A 22,151-nucleotide genomic window follows, 5' to 3' on the forward strand; every position below is an offset into this window, starting at 1 on the left:
TACAATGGAGCCAAGCGCTATGTAGCCAAGCAAGGAAATGGAGCTAAAGGCACAATCAAACCAACCATGATCTTATTGAATGGTAAAGCAAACACAGGTCAAATGGCTTGCTCCTGCTCCTGCTGCTGCTTGTTAGTAAAATAAGTGAATGTGCCTAAATTAATCAGTGCAAAGTTGTATCTAAAGGTTCTTTTTTTCTTACAGAATCCTCCAATCCATCCTTGCTAACAAATGCAGAAAAGATTGCAACAATTACAACTACTCATAACCCTCAGCAGCCACCACAGGATGGTGGGAGGTAAGATATGTCCTCCTTGTTTTGTAGTTACTGTGCTGTTGCTGTATTTGGAAGCACTCCATTTGTTTCCAGTTCAGAGCAAACTTAGCCCAGTTCCAATATTCTGACTACTATTTGTTAATTCTATCTGGGCATAACATAAGAGTAACTTCTCCCTGCCATCAAATGTCAACCCCTCACCCAAAAATAGTTGTTATAAGCAAGGCAGCAAGCTGAAGGCAAGAATAGGCTTGGCTGCCAGCCGATAACATCTGTTTGTTTGTGACAGACGATCAGCATTCACACAAGTTACCACAGGGTTACCATTCATCATAGAACTGAGCCCCAGCCACGTCTCCACATTCAGAAGAGGAGGAGAGAGAGCAGTGGGGGGTGAGTTGTGGTGAAAATAGGTAAAATTGGAGACAAATCATTGGCCTGAAGTTTATAGTCAGCAGCAGTGATAAGCCTCATAGCTGACATTGAAGAAAGCTACTCACATAGGTTGGGCCTCTCCTTTTAGGAGGATCTCCTGGCATCTGGCAGCAGGATTGTGAGCAAGCTGTTTACACATCAAATGAAACTGAAGAATTCAAACAGATAACAAACCAAGATCATAGATTATCTTCCCTATTTATAGTTTACAGGTATTGAAATAAAGTTTGGCACATACACAAGAGAAGACAAAATTTAGCTTTCTAATAAAACATTTTTATCAAAATGGAAAATTTTAGTTGTGCAGTTATAAAATGCATTTCCATTTCTTGATTTATTTAGGAACCTCATGAGATTCTTAAGCAATAAATCTGACTTAGGGTGTAGTTAAAACCCATGTCCACCACATTAACAAGGTGTAATTTTTTGTGTGTAAGAGCAGTGTTACTGCTTAACACAAGAAATTCTCATCAATTCAATGATTTCTAAAACATTGCCATCCATGGGAACTTCAGCACAATGTATACAGGAGCGAGGACAATTTCCTCACTGAAATAGTGAACACTGAGAGGATCACAATCAGTAGAACCCCAAAATACACTAATGTATAATGGGTAATGCAGAAAAACTGATAGCTTGATTTTACATTGTTCTGTAAAATGACTATTTAATTATGAATTTTTAAAAAGGATTTGAGCTCAATATAAATAAATGATTTGGAAGAACTCAAAACTCAATTTGTATTTTTTTCAAATTTTGTTTTAAGGAGTAACACAAAACCAAAGCCAGATGGATCGTATGATTATAAGTCAGCTCAGGTATGTTCAGGTGAATTTAATTACTGAAAATAGATGCAGTGTTTGATGAAATGGTATTTGATCAAGGCCGTTTAAAGATGGGAATACTTATTAATATTGTGTTTAGTGTTATTATCTTAAATCCAGTACATGTAGAGATCAGGGTGACGAATTGCAGTCGTATAATTTTATTGCCATTCACTCACTATTTGATCAGTAAGGTGTTTACTTGACCCCTGCCACTTTTCAACCAACATCTCTTGAAACACTAAAATAGGCTAAATTGATTTATTTTCTGTTGTTTCCTCCAACTTCATGAGGCAGTACTTGTCTTACGCTCAATTTCTGCTTAATTCACACGTGCCTCAAAAACTTCTGGGGAGATAAGAGATGGAAACTCCCAATGTGACGTTTTTGCCACCACACAGCAGAAGGTGTTAGTGTACCATTGTAGTACTGGGTCAATATGATAGTATATCTCAAAGTTCAATGTTTTGTTAAGGTAGCTCACTTTGCTTCTGAAAATTACATTTTGGCCAGCACACCCTGGACCCCATGTGACTTCACTTTCTCCATCAGCCTGCCATGGGGAATCTTATCAAACGCCTTACTGAAGTCCATGTATGTGACATCTACGGCCTTTCCCTCATCAATCAACTTTGTCACGTCCTCAAAGAATTCTATTAAGTTGGTAAAACATGACCTTCCCTGCACAAAACCATGTTGCCTATCACTGATAAGCCCATTTTCTTCCGAATGGGAATAGATCCTATCCCTCGGTATCTTCTCCAGTAGATTCCCTACCACTGACGTCAGGCTCGCCGGTCGATAATTACCTGGATTATCCTTGCTACCCTTCTTCAACAAGGGGACAACATTAGCAAGTCTCCAGTCCTCCGGGACCTCACCCATGTCTAAGGATGCTGCAAAGATATCTGTTTAGGCCCCGGCTATTTCCTCTCTCACTTCCCTCTTGTTTAAATGCTTAAACTGAGTGAATTAAACGTTTTGGCTAAACTCCTTTGCATCACTACTTTTTTGAGATGCAACAAATTTTGAGATGGCTTAAAAATATCAATACTAGATGAATTATTGAGCAGTTTCATTAAGAAACACAGAAGCACATTGTTTTTGACAATGTTGCTGATTTTTATTTTGTTTAATAATCCAAAACTTGCATAGAATATTTCAGGAAAAAACAGATATTCTGCCAAACAGATCTCTGTGGTGTTTATGTTATACATGAACCTCCTTCCAATGAACTCCTATTAGCACAATCTGTTCAGTTTTTTTGTTAATTGTTTGACTATCTTCTGCAGTTATGTCTTTGTAATTGCATTTTCTTGTCTTAAATATGTCCATATTATTCAGCTCAACCACTCTGTTTACATTCTGATGAAGAACTTTGTCCTGAATTGTTTATTGGATCTCGGTATTTTTAATCATCCTGTCTATGGATGTTATAATACACCTCTGGAGCAGGTGAGACTTGAACCCAGCCCTCCTACCTCAGAGGTAGGGGGATGTTCACTCTGCCGCAAGAGCTTTGTTGGACTTTGCCAAACCATTTCATAATTTGAAGAACCTGTTTACATCTTCAACGAACACAGAATGCTGGAGAAACTCCACAGGTCAGGCAGCATCTGTGGAGAGAGAAGCAGAGTTAATATTTCAAGTCTGGTTTGACACCCTTTCAGAACTGAAAGGTGTTGGAAACTGTGTCTTTTTTAACGTACTTTTAACAGAGGTGGAGAAGGCAAAGAGGTTGTTACTGGTGGACAAAAACAAAAGGATGTAAAATGGGTGTAAATAGAGATATGGAAAGAAGAGACTTGGTTCTTCCTATTAATGAAAAAAGGAAACAAGACATAAACACTAAGGCTATGGGGGAGGGAATGGAGGAGAATCAAGAAAAATGGAGAACAACATGATAGAGTCAGTTTCTGAAGTTATTGAATTCAATATTGAGACCTCGAAGCTGTTGTGTGTCCAAGCAGAAAATGAGTTCTTGTTCCTGTAGCTTGCATTGTGTTTTGCTGCAACACTGCAAAGCGGAGTTGTTCAACAAAGCAGTCACCCAGTCAATGTTTGCCTTGCCAACGTAAACTGCATAGCAAATAGCACATACAGAGGACCAGGTTGCAAGAATTACAGGTGAACTTCCATTTCGCCTGGAAGGTATGACTGGGGCCTTGGATGATGAGGAAGATGGAAGTGAATGGCAAGTGTTAATCCTTCTGCAATTATATGGATAGATGCTGTGGAGAAATGAGGAAACATTAGAAGTGATGTAGGACTGGACCAGTGAGTCACAGAGGGAGTGGTCTCTGCAGAATTTCAAATTTTCAGCATCCGCAGTATTTTGTCTTTATTCAACTGTGTGTCTTCTTTTTCTGTGGAACCCTAGCCTACTCGGCTTTCCTGATACTTCCCTGATACAAATGAACACCTTGAAAACAACCTTTTAATGTATTGCTTTTTCAATGCTCCCTTGAGCAAGGCACCATAAAATATTGCATTTAGTTCTTCAAAATATTTCACCATGAGATTGTGATCGGTGCTGATCACAGTATGAGCATTCATTTGGCTGAGATTGATATAAATGTTTGCCTTAGAAGGGGAAATCTTTCTGCACTTTGAAGAACCAAATAAGCTTGCTTTCTGCAAGATTTCCTGCATTCTATTACACGTAAAGCCACTGCAACCATAGGTAATGGGTACTGAGAAATGTAATTAATCAGGGTCTTTGGTCTGAACTATGGAGCTACGTTAATGTCCGTCATTCACGACACCTATTGAATCATTGCTTTATAGACCACAGTATTGAGCCCCTTGTTTTTTCCCTAACTTCAATTTGAGTAAAGTGAACATTCGACAAACTGAACCAACCTTTGATATCTCATTTAGAAGTTGCACTGTCTGGTATGCATCAAGAACATCCTAGGTTTGTTCAATATGTTACAATAGGCCTCATGACTGTGTAGAATAGAGTCAAATTGTTTGACTTCCCACTCCTGATGACAAGCAAGTGACCTCTGGAGGAGATGTATATAACTTGAATGGAATGTGATTAGATCCAGCTCTAATGCATCATATTGCCAGGTTATCAGGCATTACTGATAGACGGAAAAAATTGATACTTCTGTTCCTTTTCTACCTCCAAACAATGAATTGTCCTCATTTAACAAGTGTTTATACTTCTCTAATTTGTGTTCCGAGATTTCAAGATTTCTATAAAATTAGAAAAATCTACTTACTATCATCATAATTTAAACGGTCAAGATTTTCATAGGAAAACCCTTCTCATAAAATATTTTCTTTATTTATTGAAAATTGTTTGTAGTGGCATCACACTGCAAAATGGAGCATAGGGCAACAAACCCAAACAGTTTTCGGATGTGAAATCAAAAGAACAAGCAATTAATATAAATCCGTGAGTTTAAAATTTGGTCTGCCAAGGTTTGGATTTCAGTTGAATTGGATTCTTCTATGTAATGATGAGTCATCTTTTTCAAAGTTATTACTTTGTTACAGACATTGTGTATCACTGCATATATTCAGCCTCTGGTTATCTGGCAAAATGTCTCATTGTGGGATTGGAGTCAGCATCAAATTAGATTCACTTGTATAACAGCCAAATTTATCAATCTAAAATCATCAAGATTGACCACATATTCATCAGGTTCTTGCTCGGTGAAGGGATGTTTACTGATGTTACGTCCTAGTCATTTCTCCTTTCAAAAACAGTCAGGTGCCAGAAATATCATTGAACAATACATACAGGCTCAGTGAAGGCTTCTGTAGAGTGTGTCTGCAGCCAATGTTCCATGGGAATGAAGTGCCCTTCTGCTGATCCCACAAATATTGAAGGGCATCAATGGGTACGATTCTTGGTAAAGCCACAGGAATACTGTAGATTTTTGAAACATTTATTCTAACTTCACATAAAACTCTGCTTTCTTAAATCAGGCCATCTATTAAAATGTTCTTAGTCACTTTTGTAGGGAGCATCTGGCATTGCATCCTTTATAGAGAAAACAAAATGGGTTTAATCCAACAATTCGGGATGGCACGATGGTTCAGTGGTTAGCACAGCGCCAGGGACCCGGGTTCGATTCCCGCCTCGGGCGACTGTCTGTGCAGAGTTTGCACGTTCTCCCCATGTCTGCGTGGGTTTCCTCCGGGTGCTCCGGTTTCCTCCCACAGTCCAAAGATGAGCAGGTTGGGTGGATTGGCCATGCTAAGTTGCCTGTAGTGTTCAGGGTGTGTGAGTTATATGGGGATGGGTCTGGGTGGGATGCTGCAAGGGGCGGTGTGGACTTGTTGGGCCAAAGGGCCTGTTTCCACACTGTAGGGAATCTAATCTAATCTATTTCAGAGAATATTAGTGAAAAGCCTTGAAGCATTTTTGTTTCTTCTGATAACAACAGACTTTTATTAGCATGGCTTTAATTACATTATTGCCCTTGTTACTATGATGCATTAAAATGAAAGATTTAACCAGCATTCCAAAATGTGTATCATGGCTTGTTTTTCCTTTAATAGCTTAGCCTACCTAACCTTTTACCTTTTGGAAAGCTGCATTCTTTAATTTGGTATTGCTTTTGTATTGTATCTGCCAAGTAGAAATGTTTGATGTTAATTAAAAGCAGAATAGAAAGCTCCACGAGCACCATTGTACAGGTGGGTGGCCCAAACAGACTGCAGCTGCAGTGTGAGCACATCCATACAAGATCTAAAGAAATAGAAATTACAGTGAGCCTATCAGGCCTGTTGTCCTAGAGGAAGATGAATTGGTTGCATTAAGGAATCACATAATCATTAACTCAATCAAAGTGCATTCATTTTTGAGTAAAAATTGTTGTGTTGATTTTTTTTTAAATGGCGCAAGGGAGCACGCATCCCTCCATTCTATTTGTAACCTATTCCAGGACCACACACTGTCTGATGGAGAGCTCTGATCTGGTTGTTATTCATGTGACTTTTATGTTGTTTCTGCCCCCTCTCTAGTCAGATGCCTTGCCTCCACTCAAACTGTTCAGAGGTGAATAAGAAATGTAGGAGCACAAAGATTATCTACCACGATTACTCTACTCATGACACTAAATTACCTAAGCAGTACAGTGTCAAATTGATAAAAGCTCCCGAATCAAGGATAAGTAGTGTTAGGACAGAGTGTTCAACTAAGTAATTATGGATTTGAACAAAGACAGACATTATGCAGACACCAACACCACTACTGTGAATTTGCTGAAATACAGTGAGGAGCGATGAGCAATTCTTCGTTCTAAACAGCAAAAAATGTTAGTTTACTCCTTAATTAAGCCCAACTAAGAGCACACAAGGAAATGTAATTCAGTTATGTTGTTTCTGGGAATGTAACTGCATTGGAAGTCATTTAGGAGAGAAAGGAAAAAAGAAAAGGGAAACAAAAAGGAAAACACAAAGCACTCCCCCTTTTAATTAAAATAAAATCAATTAAATAAAGATAGTCCACAATTGAGGAATATGCTTAATATAAGATTATAATTACAGAAAAGGATAAGAGAAAAGCTCAGTAATTACAGGAGTGCTGTGTTATGTGGAACTTCGATAGAAGTAATAAAAGTCCAAGAAAGCACAAGAACTAATATCCTTGTGATGGAATTATTATGAGTAAAAGTCTATCTGCCCTAAAAGGGAGCACAAAGGAACCAAATTTAGCTACCATTTCTTTATGGCTTGCAGCTGCTTTTCACTGAGGAATTCACATAATGCTTTTGCTGACTTTGTAATATGAGGCAACGAGAAAGGATCTTGTCCTAACCTCGAGTTACATTTTTATGTTACTAAGTTTGCTTACTACAGATTCCCAGTGGCAGATAGAACCTGCACTTCACGTAACTGTGCAAGTTTGGAATAGTTGAGCAAAGTCAAGTAGCTTCTGGATAAACAAGGTTGATTGATGTGAATGACAGCTCATCTGTATCATGTTTTGTTTTAATCAGATTTAATAATCACATTCCACAGGGAGTCCAAACCAAGTGAAATCTAAGGGTTAGAGTGAAAAATGTTTGAACAAAAGAATGTGAGCTAATTCAGTCTTCATTTTAGAGGTTTACATTCTGTCTTTTATTCATATATAATGCTTCTCTAAAGTTTTTAATTTAGACAGTACATTTGAGCATTTGAGTTTTTCTGCAGTGCAGTTTAAGGCTCCTCACAGGCTGAGGAGTTTTAACTGAAGTATAAGCATGCCAACACAAGTGGGAGGGTGCAGATGCCAGGTGACAAGTTCATATTGGCAATTTCTACTATAAATGTGGACATACTTTTTATAAAATCAACTTTTCCCATTATAAACTATGAGTAGACGTAAGATTTTTAATACATTATGGATGATGCAGTTGAGCAGAGGAAAGCATTTGGGAGTTGTGTCCAAATAGGAATGATTAATCTGCTGGAATGAATAATCCTAATTGATCTCCAATATCAAAGAGGTGCCTGTGAGGAAAACTAGGGTTAAAATGTTTTGAGATAATTGTTCCTGCTGTTGGAGATAATTGGTTCTCTGGACCGGAGCATAGATTCACTGGTAAAGCCAGCGGAGCAATTACAACTGAGTCCCAAGAACTTGATGTGGTATTAATATGCAAAACTCCCCAGACCAGGATGACCTGTTTTTTAAACCAATAAGGTGTGTTATTAGTGGGATATATAGGCACTCATTTATTTAGTTTTTTTATGCATATTTATCGTTAAGATTTCACAAGTCGAAAAGACTTTTTTTTGCGAACATTGTTGAATGTTATTTTTATCTTCCAAGGAACCTGAACTGTACACTGTGGAATTGGATAAAGGACCAAAGGGTTTTGGATTCAGTCTTCGTGGTGGGCGTGAATACAACATGGACCTTTATGTACTCCGATTAGCTGAGGATGGCGCTGCCATCAGAAACGGTAAAATGAAGGTGAGTAGATTAAAAAGCAGCATCAAAAACGATGGTACATGTATTAATTTTTAGATACCAAAAGCAAGTTATTACATTCTCTGCTTAAAGAAAACTGATCAAGCTTATACATTCAACCATGTGTCAGGAAGCCTGCTTTGCCATTCGATATGTGATCATCATTGATTTTTCTGCATCAACTGCACTTTCTAGCCAGTTTCCCATAACATTTGATTCCTCAAGGGAGCAAAAGCTTGTGCCGCTGCTTGAAATACAATCAGTAACAGGGCATTGTTAAACCTTTGGGGTAGAGAGTGCCAAAGATTTCCAAACCTCTGAATGGTGAACCATTTCCACATCTTGGTTGTAAATGATCAACCCCATAAACTGAGATTACGGCCAGAATCTTCCCATCCCCTGAATGATGTGGGCTTTCATGAGGAAATTGAGATACTCACGTGGGATCGACAGTGAGGAGCTTCCTGCTATTGTGAGTAAACAGTCTCATAGTAGGAGTACCGCCTCCCCGACCGGGGACGAAAACTCAGGAGGGAGGCAGGCAGGATTCAGGCAAGTGGAAGATGTTTACTTGTACAGAATCCAGTTGATGCAAGGAGGGGGCGAAAGAACCTTCCCCGAATCAGAAGGAAGATCAGTGACACACACTGATTTTTGCAGTGAAAATACAGCTTTTTATAATAATCAAACACAGCGTAGTCACTGTCCTTCATTCTGAATCCATACACCCAATCCCATGGCTCACTTGATCAATGATGGGCATTCCTATGGACTGTCCCAAGTTCCCATGGTCTTACAGCGTTTGTAATCTCTTGTCCTTGGGGTCTTTCTATGAATCCTATTCATTCACATTCCAAATATTTGCTGGCTATGCTCCTTCAGATCTGTCTCAAGCATCTTATCTCTAAGGACAGTGTGAATTCTATTATTCATTGTACTACATATGCTTTAATTTATTAAATTCAGTCATTCCTCTAATATTTCCCATTTTCCCAGTTACGTAACATGAAAACATCAGTGAGTTTTAAACTAATTGCTACAAGGTTAATTTCTGTTATAAAGTTAATTACAGAGTATAATGTTACACAACTAATTCTACTGTTAACATTTTGTAACTTATGGGTTGTGAGCAATCTATCTTGTTCAGGGCATAAGAAAAAATGTCTTCTAAGGCTAGCTAACGTTTACATCCATGCTTAGATTTTTTTTAAATGCTTGTGTTATATTCTGATTATGCATTGAAATCAACTTATATGATTAAAGCATTTTTAACTAGAAAATATTTAATATTACAAGTACCTTCAAAGAAGCAACTGTTTACTATGAAATAACTTTTTAGCTGTTATCCTTGTAGCTACTTAGGGATTTAATCTAGCACCTGTTGTTACTCATTCACAGGGACAATCAAGCTTTCATTAATAAGACTAGAACTGGCCATTTATCTGCCCGAAGGCATTCTTTTATCAGAACTGCCTCTGATGGGAACATACAGTGTTCTTTTACTGATCTTTTATAGCAGTTCTGTTCAAAGGTACCGTTGTATTTCACTGTGAGCAGGCTGCTTAGTTTTGTTTACCTTCTGTCTGCCATCTTGTAGGCAGGCATAGGCCACTTAGTGTGGTCAGGTACAGGTCACCCATACACACATGATCCATCCACGTGTTAAATTGAGAGATGGGATTCCAGCATTGAGTGGTGAGAGGCCTAATAGGCACTGCCACATATTAATATTGTCTTTATTATATCTTTTTACTTCATTAAAATGCAGCTTCCTATTCTCACACCCACTACATAGAAACTGGTTTAGGCAAATTTCCAATAGGTACCTGGCAATTCCAGCTCAGCGCTTGTTCCTCCCTAATTCGGCAACATCACAGGGGACACTCCATGGGCTGTAACCATACACACTGTCCATCCAGCAGGACCTCCAGGTCCCTGTCGACAAAGCAGGTTGTCAATAATCCTTTATCTGTCATGGCTGGGACAATTACCCTGAACTATGCAGAGCAGTGGTACACTGCCAGTGCCTGACTGGGTTTCCTGATGGACTTCCTGGCCGGCGCCAGAAATCCTGTGATAGTTCAGCCAGCACATCCATCTGTGGCAGGTGGGTAAATTAGACAGTTCTAGGGGTGTGGTGCATGATTAACTAGTTGAGTCTGGGGTAACAGAAGAAACTCCACGAGAGCTTGAGGAGAGCAACTCTTGTGAGACTTGCCAAAACTGAATTTAAATGATTTTTGATAAGATTCAGTCCCGTGTTCCTGTGCAATCGATCTCCAGCCAGGAGAATCACCTCTCATTCTGCTCCACTCCAGACAGTCAGGACCACATGTTACTTAGCCTCTCATGATGGAGCCTCCCTAACATCCCACAAGTTAATTAGCCTTTGGTGTGCCACTAATGAAGCAATATCGTATTCTTTGGGCATAGCGAAGGAAATAGTGCACATTTCTCTCCACAACCTGACACAGTTGTAGCCAGACTTGCTAATCTGACAATTAAATCCCCATGCAGTAAAGGCCAAAAGTTAGTTTGCCTTTCTGCATGCTAACTTACAAATACACCAAATTCAAATGAACAATAATTATCAGTTTTTTTTGCATTTTTTAAAAAAAAATTGAGTTTCTATGTTTTACTCAAGAAGTGAATAAACTTGTAATGTAGTGTAATGTATCAAGGTTGTCCTATCTTATGTGGAATGAGAAATAAAGTATACAGACAACAAGCAAAATGAACGTCATCTACAAAATACCTTGCAAGAACTGTGACAAACACTACATTGGACAAACTGGCAGAAAGCTAGCCACCAGGATACATGAACATCAACTAGACACAAAACGACATGACCCACTATCACTCGTATCCTTACATACAGATGAGGAAGGACACCACTTTGATTGGGACAACACATCCATCCGAGGACAAGCCAAACAGAGACACGCAGGAGAATTCCTAGAAGCATGGCATTCCAACCAGAATTCCATCAACAAACACATTGATTTGGAGCCAATCTACCATCCCCTGAGAAAAACAACAGGAAATGGCATCACCAACACAGGAAATGACATCACCAACCCAAGGAAACCTAAACAGATAAATAGAAAGCGGGACATAACACCAGCGCTTCATCGGGGGCTCACTGATGATGTTACCTAGAATGGTGACGAAACGTCTGAAAACTAACCTTCCAGCTCAGCGAGCAAACTCACATCCACAAAGTTCAGGCTCAATTGAGAAATGAAACATTGAATTGAGTTGATTTGAGTGTTCATATCATTAAAGTATTGCTTTTATTGCATGTCTGGTTAGTATTTTAGTTTGTGGAGTAGTCTAATTTACTGCAGCATTAAAACTGTATCAAACCTTTCTGTGAAAACTGAAATTTAGGTGGTGAAGGAAAGAACACTGAAGCCAAGACTTTATTCATTTACAAAATTTTATTTTCAGAAACTGTTACAAATTGCATACTGCCGACAATTTTTATAAAAAGATCTTCCAACTTCCTCTTGTTTAAATAAATATTTTTAATTGACTTTTTAAGACATGTTATGATATACCTCGAAAGGAGGTGGGACTTGAACCCGACCTTCTGTCACGCACACTGCCAGAGCATCACAAAATCTCTAACAATAACCAGGGCTCTGGCTTACTATTCCTATGACGTTAGTAACTATTCCAATATTTTCACTTTCCAATAAATAATCAGTACCTGACTACAATGAACCCTTAATTAATGTACAATTAACTTCCAAATGATTTTACTAACTCATATATTAGAGAAGTTGAATAGCTGGAAGAGTCAAGGAATGGATAAGGCCAAGTAGATGTAACTTCAAACAAAACCTGGATCATCTGAATGAATTCTGATTTTTCTGCTTCAGTGAGAAAAAATGTACATACATTACGTAGTTAAGGTGAATAGATACAGTATTCCTAGCTTACAAATGAAGAAATCTAATTATCTGTAGCTTAACATGGTGAAGCTGTAGTTTTCAGGTTAATTTTTTTTTGGAATAACATTTCCCTTGCCCACATTAGCATTGTAATGAATCTGTCCTACTCTAGCTGAACTGCTATCCATCACTGAAACTTTCCTTTTATGATGATTACTGGTGGAAGCATGACATACTAACAACGAACAAGAAGGCATGCATACTGAGTGATTTTTATCCTTCCTTTTAACATAAGATGAAGACTTATATTAGTAATCAATGTTATGGTTTGCAAACCAAATGTATCATCCTGACTGCCAAACCAATATTATTTATTTATTTAAGTACTATAATTTCTTTACATGTGCAATAAAATATTTCCCCGATTATTCTTGGTTGGTTGCAATTGTAAGTCATGGGTATCAATAAAAAAACCACTAAATTAAGCATACAGATTAGACATTTCAACTACAGTAATGAAGAACGTGAACAAGTAAAGACAATGGTAGATTCCAATACAATGTCCTGAAATGACTAAATGAGTAGATTAGGAACTGTTAAACTGCAGTGCTGAAATTGATCACCCTGTCTTAGTTTATGAATTATTTGTCACTCTTTAGCACAGCAGGGAAGCCACCCTTGTTGTCCTGGCCAATATTTATCTTGCAATCAGTATAGCAGCTAGTGAGAGCTGACTGCACATCAGTTGGCTACCATGTTTCCTACATTACAATTTGACTGCATTTCAAAAGAATTGTATTGACTGTAAAGTGCTTTCTAATATCCTGTGCTCATGCAAGATGCTGGATAAATGCAAACATTCATTTTAAAATAGAGTACTTGAAGATTGCAGTAAAAACAGACATGCTGTTGGCTCTTTTCATCTTGCAGTCATCAGCACAGAGCATAGGATTCAGGAGTAGGAATAGTCTATTTGACCTTTTTTGAATCTCTTTTGAATTTCAGTTAGATCATGGTGGATGTTGTTGTCATCCTGGCTCCATTTTGCAGCCTATATCATCAAATATCTGTCAAATTCCGTCTGAATAAGCTTCAAAGACTCATCCTCCACTACCTCCTGGGTTTAAAACAACTCTCATTGTTGTGCACAGTAAATCTCTTTTTAAACATTGTCCCCTTGTTTTGCTCTCTCCTAAAAGAGGAAACGTTCTTGCGCTGATTGCCCCAAGATTGTAGACGTTTCAAAAAACACCTCTCTTTCTTCTAAATGCCAATGGAACCTGATCTGTTCATAAAAATAAACACTTCATCCAGAAACAAGTCAGGTAAACTTTCTGTATACTCATTGTAAAACAATATTTTTTTTCAAATATAGAGACTGAGGCTGAACACAGTCCTCTGACTGATGCCCTGTACAGCTACAGTTAAACTTGCCACTTTTCCATTCCATTCCCTTTACAACAAACAAAAAGAATCATAAAGTACGCCATATTTCAAAGGGACAACAATTTGTACGCATAACAAAAGGGTGAACTCTAGTTGAGGTGTTGCCATGGAAAATGTAGCAGGCAACAGTAATCCTAAACTTTTGTTTAAATTCAAAGCAGGTAAATTGACTTTGGTCAAGATGGTGGAAAGCACCAGGAATTTTTCTTTGATCCTTGTGGTAATCAGCACTTTTAGAAAACAAGTGGAGAAAATAGAAAAGGGTGGTTTTTAAACAAAATAATTATCCAGTTTAAAAAATGTTTGACTTTCTCATAGGTCCCCTTGTGCTGCTCTGGTGAAATCTTCTTATTTATATTTATGGTTATTTTGTTTTTAGGTTGGAGATGAAATTCTGGAGATCAATGGAGAATCGACCAAGAATATGAAGCATTCTCGTGCGATTGAATTGATTAAAAATGGTGGTCGGAGAGTTTGCCTATTTCTGAAACGTGGAAATGGTTATGTGCCAGAATATGGTGGGTTGCCCTATGAAAATGTTACTTTCTCCAATACTATCACTCCATGAGTGATTGCTTCCTCTTGTTTTTTCTGTTCAGATTTGGGAATTGTTTCCGTTTTTCACAAATGTCTTATCTTTGTACAGTTTTTGGTTCTAATCTGCTGATACTAATTCTGTACAATTGCTATTTTCCTTTAAAATGGACTGGAGTAAATATAAGTACGGGCAGGACAGCATCCTTTTCCAAAAGGAATATTTGACTTTGTTCAATTATTCATTGTTCTAATGCCCACTGAGTATATAACTATACAGCAAAATGTTTGTTAAATGGGGATAAAACCGCAATTTGAGTTTCTATCCTGGAGCCAAAAGTAAATTGGAAGTGTTTCAATATTTACTGATTTAAATGATAATGTTTGCATTAGTCATCATGAAAACATTGACTTATTGCCAATTATTTAGTTACAGATGGATTTTCATTAACAGCACACTGCAATCTTGGTTACCTTTTATTAAAAAAAATTGCATAAATGCAAAACTTGCGATCTGCAGTACTTGTACTCCAGACCTTTCTGATGGAATTTTCTATTTAACAAGCTGGTTTACTCGAAAGATATATTCCGATGCTCTTGATGATTTATTTAATGTTTTGCTGCTTCCTTGAAAAGTTTGTGAAGTTTTACATGAGAATATGAAGCGGAATTTTAACACCTAAATTTACTAACACCTCTTTTGAATTCAAATGAATGGAATTAATTATTATTTTTTTAAAAAATCTATAGTTACCAAAAATAGAATTCTCAACTTCCTAAACTTTTGATTTTTTTTTAAATCTCCATCGAAGTGATGGGCCTCACCTATCTGTAAGGGTATATATTTTTGTAACAAGTTCTGTAATTAATTTTAAAATGATACATAACGTTCCATTGGATTTAAATGTAGTTTGTAAATATTTAAATGAGTCATTGTTTATATGCAATTTTGACTTATTGTATTGTGATAAAAAAAATGGAATGCATTTCCCAGTAGAACTTCCTGGTGCTCTTTTTTCTGTATCCTTTGGTCTTGCAGCTGCTGTCTTTGCAGTCTAATTGATTTTTGCCTGGACAATCTGACTGGAACAATAATAAACATCTTTCCACGATCAACAGAGTGATCAATCCTGTTGCTGCTTACTAATAGGGAATCTAAATCTATCTTCTGCTCTTTTTCTCTCTCCTCTTTTCTGGGTGCTGGGCTCTTCGTTCTGCCCTCAGCGATGATACCTCCTAATCTCTCCTCATGCATGAGAAGTGACAAGCACGGGGAGTCTTGCTTCTACTTAATGGGCCCTAATCAAAATACGGTTGGTAGACAAATCAATATTTGCTGCTTCCATCTTGCTGCCTTAGGCTCATACTGTGTTCCATTTATGTCCATTCAGCCATATATCCATGAATATGCTTACGTTCATCAATATGCAGGTTTCCAACTGATCATGCCAGCAGAATTCATTCATTTTGCCTACATTTGTGGAACGTGAGCTGTTTTGGAAGAACCTGATGTTTTTGTATTTAATATAATTCTCTTTTTCACGAAGATGAAACATCATATTACAACTGGATAAGTCCACCATATCAATTAGTACACCTTCATTCCACAAATTGAAATTAATGGTGTTTAAAAATTGTATTGACGATGTAAGCAATTGCCCTAATCGATTTCAAGAGGTAAATATTTCACGATTCTGAAGGAGGAGGAGGAGGCATAAGTTTGAATATTTCATTTTCAAATCGTGTTTCCTTATGAAACCTTACATAGAACAGTGATGTACTTGATTATGCTGTACAGAATATCAACAGAACTTTTATTAGCCAAGGCATAACAGAAAATTTCAGGTTAGCTGGCTGCTGTTAACCAGAGTTAAATTGTCTGCTTTTGAATTTAAAGAAAATTTTGGGATCGTTGTTGCCTGCTACGTTTTCCATGGCAACATCTCAGCTAGAGTTTACTGAAAAGTATCCTTTCATTATGCAGGGAAATTGTTGATTCCATTATTTTAAGTCAGTAGAAAGTAGATCGGATAACCTGTATAGTCCATTATATTTATCTCAAATTTGGATGGTGCACTTTGGAAGTTCTTCATTTAAAGTTATGGTAAAGTTTCAGAATGGAATATCATACCTATTCCCATCATTTGGACTGAACAGCAAGACGTTTTATCACAAATAATTCACGTCTCTTGCAATTTGTTTTATACAGCCCTGTTTATTGATTTGAAATTGATAAACCTAAATTTTGCTGATTTTGACATTGTTACACAAGCTGTGAAACAAAAGTTGTTGTATTGCAGTAGAGATTTTGTGTGCTAATATCAGAATTTATTTTGTCGATTGAATTGCAAGTCTTCGGACTAAATTTGAACCAGTACACTACGTATAAACTCTATTGTGGTATTAAGTGCATTTAAGTGTTTCTTGAAAAACACTATGCACACTGCTTTCAAAGGGCCCTGTATGTTAAAAGTTTCAACTCAGCATTCGACATTACCGATTTTGACATTTTTAATCATGTACTACTTCTGTACTCCCAACATAACCATGCATCAAGTTACTCCATCACATTAAAGGTGTTTCCCTACAAAAGAGGGAAAAGAATAAGGTTGCATTACAATGTGCCCAATATGCCTTTTGGATCAGTGTCTTGAATTGTTTGTACGTGAGAATTGGTGCACATCATGAAAAGTGGAATCGGATCCTTCACGAGTGCATGAAAGAAGAGGTTAGACTACGGAAATGCTAGTGTCTCTAATATACTACCTTTTGACCAATGAAAAAGATGCAAAACCAAGGATTGTATGCAAATTAAATTAGTTAATGAAGAATAGCAGTCCCTGGGTAACTAGCAGCCCAGTCACCCAGCACAATGTTTGATTTACCCTGTGCCTCTTGACTTGGGATTTAAAATGGTTTCAAATATAGTTAATGCTAGAAGAGAATGCAAAGTGGCCTGGAGTTTTGTTTGAAACTGGAACTCTAGATACCTTAAGGTCAATGAGGTCAGTGGTGTGGAATCACAGGAAATGAGAGATTCTGAACAAATGTTTTGCAACAGTATTTACTGTGAGCAAACACATGAAAGCTAAGGAACTCGGGGAAATAAGTTTTGATGTTTTGCAAACAGTCCATATTACAGAAGTGGAGGTGCTAGGGGTCTTAAAAAGCATATAGATAGATTAATCTCTGGAACCTGATCAAGTGTATCCCAGGATATTTTGGGAAGCGAGGGAAGAAATTGTGTGGGGCCCTTGGCAGAGATATTTGTATCATCTACAGCCACGGGTGAGGTGCTGGAAGATTTAAGGGTGGCTAATGTTGTGCCTTTATTTGAGGAAGGCTACAAGAAGCAGCCTGGGAACTACAGACCAGACAGTCTGATTTCTATGGTGGGTAATTTGATGGAGGGGATTTACATGTATTTGGAGAGGCAAGGACTGAATAGGGGTATTCAGCATGGCTTTGTGCGAGCGCAATCATATCTCACAAACTTGATTTGAGTTTGTTGAGGATGTGATCAAGAAGATGAGGGCAGAGCAGTGGAGATATTGACTACATGGACTCTCGTAAGGCCTTTGTCAAGGTTCCGCATGTAGACTGGTTGGTAAAGTTGGATCACATGGGATTCAGTGAGAGTTTGCGAATTGGATACAAAATTGGCTTGTTAATAGAGGGCAGAGAATGGTATGGAGGGTCGTTTTTGGATTGGAGGCCGGTGACTAGTTGTCAACGGGGATTGATGCTGGGTCCATTGTTGTTTGTCAGTTATACAAAATGATTTGGATGAGAATATAGGACGCATGTTTGTAAGTTTGTGAATGGCGCCAACATTTGTGGTATAGTAGACAGTGAAGAATGTTATCAAAGCTTACAAAGGGATCTTGATCAGATGTGCCAATGTGTTGAGGAAAGGCAGTTTAATTTAGATAAATGAGAGTTGTAACAGGAAGTGTTGTCGAACAGAAAAATGGAGGGGGTTCAGGTACATAATTCCCCGAAAGTTGTCACAGGTAGATGGTAATAAAGAAGGTATTTAGCACACTTGCCCTCAGTTACTCAGACCATTGTGTATAACAATTAGAATATCATTTTGAGGTTGTACAGAATGTTGCTGAGGCCATTTTTGGAGTACAGAGTACAGTTTTGGTTGCCCTTCTATAGAAAGGATATTATTGAATTGGACAGGGTGCAGAAGAGATGAACAAGGATATTAATGGAATGAGAGGGTTTGCGTTACGAGGAGAGGCTTGAAACCCTGGGGCTTTTTTCATTGGAGCATAGGAGGTTGAGGGGTGACCTTAAAGAGGTTTATAAAATTGTGAGGGGCATAGATAAGGTGAATAGCAAAGGTCTCTCCCTGAGATAAAGGCATTCGAAAGTAAAGGGCACAGTTTTAATGTGAGAGGAGAAATGTGTAAAAGGAATTTGAGGAACAACTTTTTCAGAGGATGGTTCACGTGTGGAATGAACTACCAGAGGAAGTGGTAAATGCAGGTAGTTACAACTTTTAAAAGACACTTGGACAAATACATGAACAGGAAAGCCTTAGAAGGATATGGGCCAAATTTAGGCAAATGGGAGTAGTTTACTTTAGGAAATGTGTTCAGCATGGATGAGTTGGACCTAAGGGTCAGTTTCCGTGTTCTATGACTGTATGACTCTATACACCAAGTTACCCTATCACTTTTTAAAGAAACGCTCCAGAGAGTGCACACAACTATACATTTTTTAATATTAGGATTGCTGCAAAAGTACCTGGATAGTCAACTGGGATCAATTTAGCTGTTACAACTAAACAGTGAATTGGGAGTAATAGAGATTTTACAATGATCCCCAAGCTATCTTAGTTCGGCTTAAAGTGTAAGTGTTCTCCAAGAAACCAAGTGATGATAGAAACATTAGGACAAACATTTGGGAGATTAAAATGATAACTTAAGTCCCCTTGAGTTCCAATTTTCAGACAGTAACTTAAAAGATATCTGAACAAAGTTATATCTAATATCATAAATATCTTTTCTATGGATATCCTTGGGATATTTCTTTGCTAAATACCTAAATTCCTCGATTTGATTAAGTGTTAATGTTTGCAGGATTTGAATATGCTTTTGAGAAAATATGAAGCAGATTAATTCCCCTGTTCTCTTTGTTTCTCATCACTTTTTCAGCCCTGAGACTATCTGATGATGTAGTCATGTTTGGAATGTCAGAGATGTTCTGTGCAAGTAAACTGACCTGAAAATGACAAATTGTCTCTGTTTCAGCAACAAGCTAGCACAAAACCAACAAAAAAAATTCAAAATCTAACCTGCTAACTTTGGCTCCTAGATCTAATTCCACACAGCATGTGTACTACATAGGAACATTTGAAAAAGCTACAGAGCTCCTCATTTCAAATAAACTGTTTCACTGTTGATTTAACCTGAACATTGCCAACTGTTTGCTGAGTTCTCCATTGATGACTTCCTCCATATAAACTCTCCTGTCCACGTTCATGGACATCCCAATCCTCTTATCCTCCCAAGTGTGGCCTCATTTCCCAACATTTAAATCATTGATAAAGCCATCCCTAACTTTTTTTTTAATCATACCCCCTACCATTAGCAAGCCCCTTCTAACCTCACGACTCATCTCTTCTGGAATATCTTTTCCCGCAGTCACTTACAACGATGTTTCACAATCTCCCCTTTGTTTTTTATCCTTGCATTTGCCATGATGCTTCTGCAAATATCAGTTTGTTCAATCTCACCCTCATGTCAATCTTTTATGCCTCAGTAACACCTTTCTTAGTTATTTTCCTCCGTACCATCTCCATTTTCACTCTGTAAAACACAGGGTGCAGACTTTAATGTTTTGAAACATGACTGATGTAGCCATTCATCAGCAGCTCTGGATGATCTGCAGTAAATAATACTGGTCCCCCTGTCCTCGGCCAAAACTGCTTACTCTTCCTGAAACACAAAAATAACACTTGACTCCTCCTCCTCCTCCTCCACCTGCTTCTCTGCTACCTGGCGTGCTGTCTTCCTCCAGCTCCACACTGTTATCTCTGACTCCAGCATTGGCAGTTCTTACAATCTCTGAATAACGTCTGACTTTTTCTCTAATATCATCTTTCTCCTAAAACTCCCCCTCCGTCTTTCCAACCTTACCTCCAAGTGTACAGTAATTGGTGTGTCTGAAATTCAAATCTGTTCAGATTACCTCTGAAACTTCCCTCCTTTGGAATAGCTTTGAAGTTTTTTTTTAGTTTTTGCCCATATAACCCATCATGCCTTTTCTGAAATCTGTTTGCCTTTGAGTGACACTGCCTTCTTCCTGGGCCTACTTCACCTGAACTAATGACCATTCAGTTCCTTTTCCTGACCTCTACATGAGCTGATTTCATAAATGTTTCCCCCTTAGACACAGTCTGTTTGCTTGCCTTTCAAATCTGCCAGAATTGTTCACTGCTTCATACAATCCATTTATGGCCATTCTACCCTTGCAAATTGCTGCCCATCTCCCTTCATGTCTTTCCTCTCCAATCAGATATCCAACCAGCTTCAGGTGAAAATAGATCTGATCAAAATCACAAATTACCTCCTATATAATTGTAACCATGTTGCATTAACCATCTTGATCCCTCTTAACCTTCTTGCAACTTTGCCATGGTTGACCACGCCATTCTCCTCCAGAATATCATCTGGATAGCTGATACTATGTTTTTGCTTTTATCCGCCCCATTAGAGAATCCTCTGTGGTGGTTTCTCTTCCAATTTCCATGCAATTACCTCTCAGGCCCACTACCTTCTCTCCTTAGTCTTTTTTTTATTTTTCATTGATAACAAAAATAGAAAAATTTCAGACTCCACATGTACACTGATGGCCAGCCCTACCTCATCATTAACTTTTCAAGAGTCTTTTGCTTCATCTATTGCCTCAGACTGCTTGTCTGACACCAAATCCTGGATAAGCTAAAACCTATTTCAGCTAAACATTAGGAAGGCACCAGCTGTTCCATGGTCACACCCCTTTTTCTGTTCACTGAGTAAGTCTGTATCAGAGTGTGCATAATCTTTACCTTCAGTTGACTGCACCATCCATATTCCACTCCGTCAAGAAAAACACAGACTTGCACTTCTGAAATACCACTCAGCTACACCCCTTCCTCAGCAGAAACCCTCACCTATGCTTTGATTATCTGTAGACTCAATGATTCCAATGTGCACCTAGCTAGCCTTACAGCTCCCATAGTCTAAAAAAAAATTAAAGTTCTGCTGTCCCAATGCTAATGCTAACCTATTTACGCCATGCCTTGTCCTGTATTCATTCTCCAATACAGCCACTGTAAAATTCTCATCCATGTGTTCAAATCGTTGCTTCATCCCATGCCTGTGTTAGTAACATTTCCCCCATATAACCCTTCGCCAGCTCTGGCCTTTTTACTATCCCTATTCCTTCACATTACCATTGTTGACCATGCATGCTATTGTCTTGGCTGTGAGCTTTGAAATTTTCAATGCTTTTGTCTCTCCAACCCTCCCCCTTCCATTCAGACACTGTTCAAAATTTCCCTCTTCTCCAATCCTAATGCTTCATGCTTTGAATTGATGTCAACATTTGTTCAATTATGTGAATTTAATATGTTAAAGGAGTTAGCAAATATAAATAACTGTTGAATGCCCAAGAAATCTGCCACCTCCTAGCTGGTGAATTAATGATTGTAGTCAGGTCATTGGATAAAACTAAGCATAGATAGGATGGCGCATTCCTTGAAAAGGAAAGAAAGCCTTGCATCAGCAGAAAGGGCCCATCTATGAGGCCACACCATGGTATGA

At 38.1% G+C, this 22,151-nt stretch overlaps 1 protein-coding gene across 8 annotated transcripts in view; it reads left to right on the plus strand.

The window, feature by feature from the left end:
• The window catches only part of magi1b (membrane associated guanylate kinase, WW and PDZ domain containing 1b), a 402,251-nt gene that overhangs the window by 367,528 nt on the left and 12,572 nt on the right, over nt 1–22,151 (plus strand). For 6 of the 8 annotated variants that reach the window (XM_048547401.2, XM_048547402.2, XM_048547403.2 and 3 more), the window contains 4 exons: nt 205–298; nt 1,479–1,530; nt 8,315–8,458; nt 14,177–14,315. In XM_048547401.2, the coding sequence (XP_048403358.1) occupies nt 205–298; nt 1,479–1,530; nt 8,315–8,458; nt 14,177–14,315 (429 nt within the window). Of the gene's footprint in view, nt 1–204; nt 299–1,478; nt 1,531–8,314; nt 8,459–14,176; nt 14,316–15,555; nt 15,645–22,151 lie in introns of all 8 variants that reach the window. The other 2 variants (XM_048547406.2, XM_048547407.2) reach the window with 1 other exon arrangement.

Source organism: Stegostoma tigrinum, chromosome 11 (assembly GCF_030684315.1).
Source record: "Stegostoma tigrinum isolate sSteTig4 chromosome 11, sSteTig4.hap1, whole genome shotgun sequence".
NCBI classification, from domain to species: domain Eukaryota; kingdom Metazoa; phylum Chordata; class Chondrichthyes; order Orectolobiformes; family Stegostomatidae; genus Stegostoma; species Stegostoma tigrinum.